At 35.1% G+C, this 12334-nt stretch overlaps 1 protein-coding gene across 2 annotated transcripts in view; it reads left to right on the top strand.

The window, feature by feature from the left end:
* The window catches only part of LOC106084721 (AF4/FMR2 family member lilli), a 462757-nt gene that overhangs the window by 9942 nt on the left and 440481 nt on the right, over positions 1-12334 (top strand). For both annotated transcript variants that reach the window (XM_013248608.2, XM_013248607.2), the window contains exon 2: positions 9449-11175. In XM_013248608.2, the coding sequence (XP_013104062.2) occupies positions 11147-11175 (29 nt within the window). In that variant the 5' untranslated portion in view covers positions 9449-11146. The remainder of the gene's footprint in view (positions 1-9448; positions 11176-12334) is intronic.

Here is a 12334-nt window from a genome sequence, read left to right on the forward strand (position 1 = left end):
AATAGAAGCCAATCTGTAAGTGTGGATGACCTAGAGCTGGCAAAATATCGATGACACTATCAATATTAATGATATTTAATTTTTTGACTTAATATCGATTGTTATTTTTCCAATGGATACTACCGCAAAAGTTAAATTTTTGCAAAACTAACGAAAATAAGCAATTCGACAATGAATGTATCCTTTAAGACACATTGCGGTTACAAAAGGTTAAATTTTCATTACTTTGGACTAACATTTTGTACAATGATTTCTCTCATAACTTCCAACTGACCTTGGTTTTATTTGGTCTGTGCATTGATAATGCTTGTATATAAATCGATTTCCTTATGTTTACTTCTCATTTTCGTTTGAAATATAGGTGATGGGAAATGAACGATAGTATCGATACTATCGATATTTTTATTAAAACTATCCAAAATATCGAATGTTGCGATTATGTATATATATATGTTCTGCCCTCAAATACCTTTCATTTAAGCCCCACATTGATATGGTCGGTAAATATGCTTGATTTAGGGGTATTTTGGGGAGTGGGGTGGTCTCCCAAACACTAAGCCTTGAAAATATATCACCAACGTGCTCTATTCTCATATATCTGAGGGTAGACCCCCAGAAAATTGATCCCGAAAGTGGGTATGAATTCTTGCTCTGCCCCCAATACCTTTCATTTAAGCCCCATATTGACATGGTTGGTAAGTATGCTCGATTTATTGGTGTTTTGGGGAATGGGGTGGTCTCCCAAACACTTAGCCGTGAAAATATATCAGCATCGTGCTCTATTCTCATATATCTATATATCATTTATTTGAACCTCATATTGCCATTGGCCTCAAAATTGGATATTGAGTTCGTTTTCTAATCTCAAATACCATTCATTTAAATCCCTTATTGCAAAAGCCAGCAAATATGTCCGGTTTGGGGTATGGGGCCTAACAACTATGAATATCGAGCTCCACAGTCTTAAAGACCCAAATTGTCTTGGTGAGCAAATACATCCTATTTGGGGGTTGTTATGGTGGTGGGACGTCCCCTAGACAGTTTGTACCGAATGTTGATATCAGATTCATGGCCTACTCCCAAATACCTTTCATTTGAACCCCATTTTCCATAGTCGGCAAACATGACCGGTTTGGGGGATGGGGCGGCCACTCAGTGACTTGGCTTTGAAAATATATATCAGATACGTGTTCTACTGTAAAAAACCTCTTATTTGAGCCTCTTATTGCAATGGTCAGCAAATACTTCCTATTTGGGTGGTGTTATGGGGGTGGGATGGCCCCTTAGACACTCTCCCGGATATTGATATCAGATTTGTGTTTTACTTCCAAAGCCCTTTCATCTGAGCCCCATATTGCTATGGTCGTAAATTTGTCCTCTTTGGGGGATGTTCTCGGGGATGGGCGGCCCCCAAACACTTGGTCCCACATCTGGATATCAGATTCGTATTCTACACTCAAATACCTTTTGTTTAAGCTCCATATTGCCATGGTCAGTAAATACGTCCTGTTTGTGGAAGGGGTGGACCGCCAGAAACTTGGTTCCACATTTGGATATCAGATTCGTATTTCTCTCGCAAATACCTTTAATTTCAGTCCAATATTGCCGTGGTCGGTAAATATGCCCGATTTAGGGTTGTTTTGGGAGTTGGGGTGGTCCCCATAACACTTGGTCCAATAATTGGATATCAGATACGTTTTCTAATCCTAAATACCTTTCATTTGAGTCCCATATTGTCGTGATTGGTCTATATATTTGGTAAGTTTTGGGGGTGGGGGCCGCCCTAGGGATCATTATGCACCATCTGTGCAAATTTCATGAAAACCGTTTCTGAGTCTATATGGAACACAATTTTCAAAAAACTTATTTTAATGCTTTTTTACTCTTTTTACCCTTTTTCCAATTTTTTTACGCTTTTTGTTGGTATATTGTTGGCATCACTGGTCTAGCCACCTTTCGAAACGAGACGTATATCGATGACTGTTATGTCTATATCTAAGGATCTGTTGATCAGGCCATTTTTTATCAGTAACTTCTTAATAATCACATCTTTCCGCTTAACGACTCCCCTTTGAAGAAAAGACAACTTAAGCAACCCTATATGTATGTGATCAGCATATAACAGACTAACATCAATAATATTAGAATTAGTTTCTGTTTATAAAAATTACATTTGACAAGAAACTTGGCAAATACGATAAGAATTGCGTCCTCTAGTGGCTCAAGAAGTCAAGATCCAAGATCGGTTTATATGGCAGATATATCAAAACATGGACCGATTTGGCCCATTTACAATCCTAACCTATGGTGGAGAGTATATAAATGGGGTCACCAACCTCAAACGGATATGAGTAAAATACGGAATTTATATTATAATGAAGGACATAACATGTTTGGCCCATGCGTATTTACACACTTTTTTCTTTCGTAATGACTTCTCTAGGATGGGGTTTCTTCTTTTAAAATAGATAAAAACCACGTTACCATTTTATGTTTTTAGGTTATTTCATTTCCTAAGGCGGTTCTTATTTTTGTCCAATGTTCCTCATATATACACATTTTTCTTAATTATATAGTAAATAGCCGCCAAAGTGAATTGATTTTTTTCTTTGTTTTAATTATTATTACCTACCTACTTGCCTGAAGTTTGCTCTTCACACCTACTTTGTGGGTTGCCTGTCCTCTTCGCTTCAGTAGAGCACGTTTACATCGCCTTCTTTAGGGCGTCATTTGCTCCCCTTAGACTTCGGTCTTGGTGGTGAACAGAGAAAAAGTTAAAACAGCAAGAAGAAAAAAAAAACTCATTACAGTTGGAAGTTCATTGAAGTTCACATTACACTTGTAGTCAGTCACACCATTTGGCCACTCAGTCGGTTTGTTTAATATGGGATTTACTCTCTCAATGCTGTTTTTTTCATACACAAAGTAACATACGCTCAAACATTTTTTCTGCCAAATACATATATTCAAACTTACATACGCACATACACACATGTTGCCTAAACTAAACACCTGCTGGGCCTGATGACGACGATGATGATGATGGGTTGTAGTTATTATTTTCCATTGCGGTTGTTGCCGTTGATGCCAATACATTTGAATCAACAACAACAACAAAAAGAAAACACATCACTTTGCCGTGACAGTACAACCATACATACATTTTACATTACTTTGCATTTATGGTTGTTTATCACATGTAAATACACTCATGTATGGTGTTGCCACTAGCAAAATTTGATGGTTATTACATTTTTTTCTTAGAAGCCGACCATGTCATATTGCAATTTCAAAGGTTGAAAGCTTGTTGTAGCTTCATGTTTTTCGAATCTCTTAAGGCCAAAATAGAATGAGCGCGTTGAGCATTGCTTTTGAGCGTCGCGTTACAAAAATGCAACTCTGCAAACAAATTCCACAAAAGCAACATGCAAAACTTAAGCAATTTTGAACTTTGATGCCTAAAATCACTCAAGCTCAATTTGAGTGGTCAAAGTTGAAAATTCTCAAAAACCATGTTTTTTAGCGTCGCGTTGCTAAAATGCAACTCTACACACAAATACCACAAAAGCAACGCGGAAAAGTTAAAAAATTTTTAACTTTGACGCTTGACACCGAGCAAAGTTAAGAAATGTTTAAATTTGACGCCAAAAATCACTACTTCACGTATGGCAACACAGAATAACGCTCGATTTGAGTCGTCAAAGTTGAAATATCTCAAAAACCACGTTGCATTTTTGACGTTGCAAAAATGCAACTCTGCACACAAATCCCACAAAAGCAGCACGGAAAAGTTAAAGAATTTTAACTTTGACGTTTGACTGCGAGCATCATGCTGTGTTGACACACGTTATTTAGTGTTTTCAGAAGTCAAAGTTAAAGATTGTTTAACTTTTATGAGTTGATTGTTTTGACTTTTGTTTGCAGAGTTGCATTTTTCAACGTATTACTGCTCAACGCGCTCATTCTGTTAAGGCCTTTACATCTTTTCAACCGTGAGTGTCTCGTGAGTTGTTAGTATCTTCTGAGTTATGACTAGTGTCGTGAGTTTGGTTTCACTCACAAGCGCTCACGCACGAAGAATTTTAATTCAATCACGGTCGCGCACATGATGGGTCTTGGATCTCACTTCCTTCCCTTTTAAGACTGGAACTATGTTTGTATTTCACAGTTGAGAACAGATGTTTTTGCGATTACTTGTTTGAAACACTACAAAAATCTCAATGATAACACAATATTTTTAGTAAAATTCTTTTATAAGTTTTTTGTTTCAAAATTTATTATTTAAGAAAACTAATTAGGAAAAAATTTCGCGAAAAACGAACATTGCACCAACCATTAGTACGGGGGAGTTTACGGAAGAATCGTTCTGCTGTTTACGCACTATATATTAGCCAAACATTCTCCGATTTCAGAATTTACTCTACGTACCTGATATAGAGAATAGGATCTTCCACAGCCTAGAAATTTCGCGTCTTGTATGGAGTTGGTTGAGTATTTCTTTTAACTTTTCTTTATATATTCTTAACTCAGCTTAGACGAAACAACGGGCCTCATTTAGGGGATGGGGGTAACCTGCCCTTCCCGCGACCTTATTTATACACGGATGGCTCTACATTGGATGCGGGCACCGGGAAAGAAGTCTTCATTGAATTTCATTCCTTCTAGATTTCAACCTTTTCTACATCTATACTTTGATCCCTATTGCAAATAAATTCACCTTATTGGTGAGATATCTAACCGACCCAACTTAACCTCTTTCGCCTCCTCTTACATTGGGTGTCTGTGTTGAATAGGACCTTTTGACCAAATTCAATAACGATCAACACGGCAACTCTGCTGCTTGTACATCGCATCGTGTATCGATGTATTTTTTTTCGTCTGTGTGCGAGTATGTTTGCGTGCACTTGCGAATAGTGTAGAAAAAAATAAATACGAAACATAAATAAATAAAAGTGATATTGGTATTTTAATGGTTTTACAAGTTGTTGCTGTTTTTGGGGGATTTTTCTCATTCATTGTTGTGAATTCGTTGAGATTATTTGTCACTCCTTCCCTTTGAAGTTGTGAGTGACAGTTGATGTTTTGCCGCTTAGTGTGAAATGTGTCACCGAGTGACACTCTTGTACTTCCGGTGTGGTCTTGTTTATATTACAACTTTGTCAGCTGTCAAAGGGAATTGTTAGATGATAGCTTGTCAAAAAATGGAATACAGTTAGCTTTTCGATAATATTGAGGAATTCAGTTGTTTATTAGCATTCGCTTCCTATGGGCAAACATTTCTTTGGTTTCATTTTTTAATGTAATTTTAAGAGAAATGAAGTTCAACAATTTCGTAGCGCTACCCTATTTGAATAGTCTGTTATTGTTTCTGCAAATGATAAACTGATTGGTCCAGATATTGAAGATTCTAGCTGTTGTTGTTGTACCAGTGTTTGGTACACTGAGGCGACCGGTTAACAAATGAACAATTTGTTGCAATATTTCTCAAAATCGAACGAACATACATATATATGGGAGCTATATCTAAATTTGAACCGAATTCCAAACTCTGTTCATATTTTAGTAGTCGTCGATGAAAGCGTTGTACAACATTTTGGAAAGATTGATTAATAAATGCGTTTGCAGTGGCTGCAGGAAAGAAAATCGGGCGATATGTATGGGAGCTATATCTGAATCTGGACCAATTTCTATGAAATTCGAAAGTCAATAGAAAATTCTTCCTGCCAAATTAGAAACCGTTAACAAATATTAGTCCAAATCGGACGAACATGTATATGGGAGCTATTGTATATCCAAATCTGGAACAATTTTTTCCCATTTCAATAAGCTTTGTCCAAATCACACCAAATTTTAAAAGGATCGGCCGATAATTGCGGCCTTTACTTTGTACGCAAATTAACATGGACAGACAGACAGACGGATATAGCTAAATGGAATCAAAAAGTGACTTTGAGTCGATCGGTACACCTATCAATGGGCCTATCTCTCTTCCTTCTGGGTGTTACAAACAAATGCACTAAGTTCTAATACCCTGTACCACTGTGGTGGTATAGGGTATAATTAATCGATTCAATTAATTTTTTAATTGAATCTGAAAATGTTTGAATTTTCAATTAAAATATTAATTGATGCAATCATTTGCTATTCGAATCCTTAAGAATTTTCAAGTGTGGTCCTTAATTTTTTTGAAAAATCACCGCGGGGATTTGTTTTTTCCGGGTGGCCATGGACCGTTACCCAAATAACGCCCCTCAAGTTCATGTTTCAGGTACACACCTGTGTATCAAATATAGAAATTATATGAAAAAAAATTTTTCACTTACTTTTTTAAAAACGGTAACTGATATTATAATTTTCGTTATTGAAGCAGTTTGAAATAAAAATTTAATTTGATGAATTAATTTCGTAATTCATGCCGACTTTTATCTTTTCTGTGTAGTGGACATCGGTAGCCAAAGATTGTAATATCATTGCAGTTTCTTATCTAGGTTATTATACCGTTGTTAACCATAATAAGCAAATTTTAGCTAAATCGAATCTCCCTCTAGGGGCTCAAGACTTCATATCGGCCGATCGGTTTATATGGGATCTATATCCAAAATGTAAACGATATGGCACATTTTCAATCCCCAAACACTTACATCGAAAAGAATTATCTGCGCAGCATCTAAAGAGAATTACTCTTTATTCTCTTATAATGCATTCGTAGTAATTTATCGTTGACTCCATTGACAACCAATATCTTCTCAGGAGGACATTTTTGTTACAGACAAGCTAACTAACAAACAGTTTGTCAATTAACTGTTTGTAAGGGGGCGGACCCTCCTCCTTACCCTAATTTTCAGAAACGCCAGATCTCGAAGATGGGTGGTGTGATTTAAGCGAAATTTTGTGTGCTCTCTTTTAGTAATTGAAAACCAAAAATTTCTTGTCCAAATTTCGGATGGGGTACCTAGGGGGGATGCCCCACACCCAGAACCTACCAAATATAGATATAAACCAATCACGACAATATGGGACTCAAATGAAAGGTATTTAAAAGTATAATACGAATCTGACACCCAAATGTGGGACCAAGTGTTTGGGGGACCACCCCAACCCCCAAAACACCCTTAAATCGGACATATATATCGACAATGGCAATATGGGACTCAAATGAATGGTATTTGCGAGTAGATAACGAATTTGACCGAATTTGTGGGACCAAGTTTCTGGGGGTCCACCCTTTCCCCAAAACACCCCCCAAAGGGGATAAATTTACGACCATAGCAATGTGGGGCTCAAATGAAAGGTCTTTGGGAATAAAGCATGAATCGGATATCAATATTCGGGAAAAGTGTTTACACCACTTAAATAGGACGTATTTGCTGACAACTGCGAAAGGGAAGGGAAAGTCACTTAGTGGCCGCCCTGTCCCCCCAAACCGGTCATGTTTGCCGACTATGGAAATATGAATAAGGGGATCAAATGATAGGTAACTGGGAGTAGACAACGAACCTGACATTCGGGACCATATGTCTAGGGGACGTCCTATCACCATAATAACCACCAAATAGGACGTATTTGCTCACCAAAACAATTTTGGCCTTCAACACAGTGAAGCTCGATATGATGAAACCTGACATATTTGCTGACTTTTGCAATGTGGGATTTAAATAAAAGGCATTTGAGTTTAGGAAACATATCCGATATCCAATTTTGAGGCCAATGGGGATCAAATAAATGATATTTGAGAATAGAGCAAGATGCTGATATATTTTCTGGGCTATGTGTTTGGGCTACCACATCACTTACCAAAACACCCCTAAATCGGACATATTTGCCGACCATGTCAATGCGGCACTGAAATGAAAGGTATTGGAGAGTAGAGCACGAAATTGATACCCACTTTCGGGACCAATTTTCTGGGTGTCAACCTTTCCCCAAAAACACCCCACAAACAGCAATTATTTACTGACCATTGCAATATGGGGGTTAAATAAAGGTATTTGGGAGTATAATACGAATCTGTTATCCAAAAGTGGGACCATGTATTTGGGGCACCTTCCCTTCCCCCAAAAAACCCCCCAAATAATAAAAATTTTCCGACCATGGTAATATGTGGCTCAAATGAAAGGTATTTGAGAATTGAATACAAACAAATTTAGGGGCCAATGTTTGGGGGACGCCTCATGCCATTAACTCCCCTTAGACCAATGACAATATATGGTTTAAAAAAATGGTTTTTGAGGGTAGAGCACGATGCTAATATTTTTTCAGGGCTAAGTGTCTGGGGGACCAACTCACCTCAGAAAACATCCCTTAGTTGGACATACATATTGACCGATCTTGGCAATATGGGGCTCAAATGAATGATATTTGGAGTAGAAAGAAAGAAAGGCATTTATATTGTTATATTGTTTCTCAAGCTATATACACATACTATTTTCATAGCATGGCATTTCACTTAAAGCTCTTTAATTGTCAAAAATAAATATTCAAAGGATAATTTTGTTCCATATAAAGTAAAAGAAGGCGCAGCGGAGCAGGCCCTGTCCAGCTAGTCTTTTATAAAAACAATACCTTGGAGTTTCCTTATAAGTTGTAGTTGCTGAGAGCCAAGAATTCGACTTCGTACTATATAGGATGACATACCATCCCATGAATAATACATTCTTAAAGCAAATCTTGTAAAACGTTCCTGAAATTTCTCTTCTCTATTTATTCCTTCATTGAGCTAAAATTTAATCGGACAGCACTTATTGATATGTGAGAAGTATGCCCCAGTTCCTTAATGGAATGTTCATGGGTAAATTTGCATTCGCATTTATTCCTTCGTTATAGAATTGATCCCAAATAATACACAGGTACTCAATATGAGACCTAACCAAGCTCTCATAAAGTGTTTCCAGTGTGTTAATAGAGAACTCCTTTGAATTTCTTTTCAAAAATCAAAATTGAGAATTAGATTTTGAGATAATATATAATATAATATGTTTAAATTGGATCAAAAAATATTCCAAGATCTTTAACTCGGTTTACCCGTAAAAAATTGTTACCAAAGTGTTCCGTATAGTTGTATAATATTAATAAATGCTTACGAATGTAAGTCATAACTTTGCATTTAGATAGATTAAGGACTAGCCGATTAACTTGACACCAATTCATCAAGCAGTTGATGTCGTTTTGAAAGTCTATGCAATCAGAATATGTTGAAATCTTCAAATCGTCAGCGTAGAGCAAATTCGATGCTGAAAGGGTTAAAGAGTCCGTTTTTGTTTGGAAAATCCAATTCTACTTATCGTACATATATGTTGGCTAGTGCAATTACAATGGTCTGCCTAGATCTCGGTCTTTTTTGTTTTATTTCACATTTTACCTCAACTTCTTTTGCAATGCAAAACACTCTAATTTGTTACTTTAACTCATGTTTTAAATATTTGTTTTTGTTTCATCTTTTTTATTGCAGCAGTTGCGGTTTTCAACACTCAACACAGGCGAGAAGAAAATTCAATTAAAACAAAATTACCATAAAAATTGTATGCGAAAAAACGTAAAAGTTTCCCTTGTACACTACAGATGATGTTGAAGATGATGATGATGATATACAACATTCTACCAAGCTAACAACCAAAAAAAACAAAAAAGAAAAATTTAAAACACACACAAACAAGACAGTAAATAGTTGCCTAAAAATAATAAGCAATAAATATAAGAACATAAGTATAAAAAAAAACCAACAATAAAATAACAGCAAACTGAACAAAAACCGGAATGCAGTAAAGAAAAGTTAACTTCATAAAGGAAAAACCCCCCCTCCCACACAAATATTAATAACTACTTAAATTAAAATAAAGAAAAAAAAAACAGAAAAATCAACATACATATATTTTATTAAAATTTAGAAAAACAAACCAGACAATTATATATATATGTCAGATTCATATTGTAGCTAAAGTAGACTTGCATTACTACATACATACATGTTACTCGCTACATTTTTAAGTAATTTAATAATAACAAGTTATATTAATACACAATTTAACCAAGTGCTTACTTAACATTAAGGAATATTATATATACATTCATATATATATATATATATAAAACAAATATACTAATAGATATACCATATATATATACAATACAGTACTAATATACATACATAAAAAAAGTATTGAAAAATCAAAAATATCAAAACTATAGATCGCCTGTTTATTCTTAATTTTGTAATAGATTATTTACTGCGAGCAATTATTTGTTTTTGTGTGTATGCTTTCGAAACAAATCAAAGGCTTTTTACTGTAACATTTGCAAGTTCTATATTATGATTTAATAGACAAAAGAATAAATAATAAAAAACAAAATTGAATTGTGAAAAATATTCTTAAAATTATAACAACTATATATATATAGTGAAAAGTCAATCAATGCTTATCTTCAAAATAATTGAAAATAAAATCAAATAATTAATGCAACAAAAAGGAAAAAAACAAAACAAAACTTAACAATTGTATAACAAACCTTATTAGTAGGAGATGTATGGCATAATTTCTTACAAAAAAATAAAACTTAGTTGTTAATCCATAAAGAAAAATTGGCAACTCGCTGCAAGCTTTTTTTTATACTAACTGACAAATCACAATCAATGAAAGCTTTAGTAAAGAAAAACTTGAAAACTCCAAAACGTAGAACTACCTACTCAAATCAAATGACAATTTGTCAAAACAACAATTATTAGCTCTTATGCCCTAAAAAGCTTTCAATAAAAAAGCAAAACAAACAAATACTACATACCAAATCGAAAGTTTACTCCGTAAAAAAAAAATTCCTAAAAAGAAAAACTTAAGGCATAACTTTTGCAAGTAATGCTGTACCAAACAACAACAACAACTAAAACTCTAATGCGATTTTGTTTTTGCCAATGGGCATTAATCTCTTCAACGAAAATCCTTAACCCAACATTTTCTTTGTGAACCAATCAAAAATTAACCCAAACCAAACCTCACCAAATCAAAGTTCTGCATCCAACAAACAACTAACTCAACACCAAGCAACTACTCCAAAAACCAAATCAAGCAACCAACCACCAAGCAACAACATCAACAATGTCGATTTGTTGTCAAAGTTATTGGTAAAGCAAAGTTTACTGAAAAAGCCAAATGCAATGGATATGAAGAAACTATCAAAACCACGGTAAGTTTTCATATAATCTCAAAGAAACTTTCAAAAAAAAAAAACAAAACGAAAAAAATAAAAGGGATTGTTTAAATTAGTAAGAGAGGTGCTAAATCTTAAAAAATAATATTACAACTAGTAAATTGCGGATTTTTCATATAGTCGGCGTTGACAAATTTTTTCACAGCTTGTGACTCTGTAATTGCATTCTTTCTTCTGTCAGTTATCAGCTGTTACTTTTAGCTTGCTTTAGAAAAAAAGTGTAAAAAAAGTATGTTTGATTAAAGTTCATTCTAAGTTTTATTAAAAATGCATTACTTTCTTTAAAAAAATTCGCAATTACTTTTTGGGCAACCCAATATATACAGTATCTCAGAGGTCTACTCTAGAGGTGTGCACGTGAGTCGTGAGTGGTTGTGTCACGTGATTCGTGAGTGAGATTCAAATCTAATCACGTGATTGTGCGTGAGCATGATTGAATTAAAATTCTTCGATCGTGATCGAACGAATCACGACTCACAACCCTAATCACACACCACGACAAAAGTTGGTATTCTATTCTGTGACTGAAAAGTCAAAAATAATGTCGGCAATGTTAAACATAATGGTTTCAATTATTTGGTAACAATAATTTTTGGCCGTTTTCCTCACTATAAGCAGAGTACCACTTTTTCAATTTTTTCTCAAACTTTTCGCCGACGTTTGCAAAAAAAAAAAAAAACAAGTTAAAGCGTGCTAAGTTCGGCCGGGTCTAATCTTATATACCCATCACCATAGATCGCTTTTGTCGAGTTCTTTTCCCGATATCTCTTTTTAGGCAAACAAAGGATAAAAGAAAAGAATTGCTATGAAATTGGAGCTATATCAAGTTATGGTCCGACCATAATTGAATTGAATGTTGGAGACCATAGTAGAAGCCTTTGTGTAAAATTTCAGCCAATGAGAAGAAAAATTGCGCCCTTTATGGGCTCAAGAAGTAAAATAGAGAGATCGGTTTATATGGGAGCTGTATCAAGCTATGGACCGATTCGGATCATATTTGACACGTATTTTGAAGGTCATGGGACGTTGTATAAAATTTCAGCCAAATAGGATAATAATTACGCCCTCTGGAGGCTCAAGAAGTCAAGATTCAAGATCGGTTTATATGGCAGTTATATCAGGTTATGGATCGATT

Source organism: Stomoxys calcitrans, chromosome 3 (genome assembly GCF_963082655.1).
Source record: "Stomoxys calcitrans chromosome 3, idStoCalc2.1, whole genome shotgun sequence".
Classification (NCBI taxonomy): Eukaryota; Metazoa; Arthropoda; class Insecta; order Diptera; family Muscidae; genus Stomoxys; species Stomoxys calcitrans.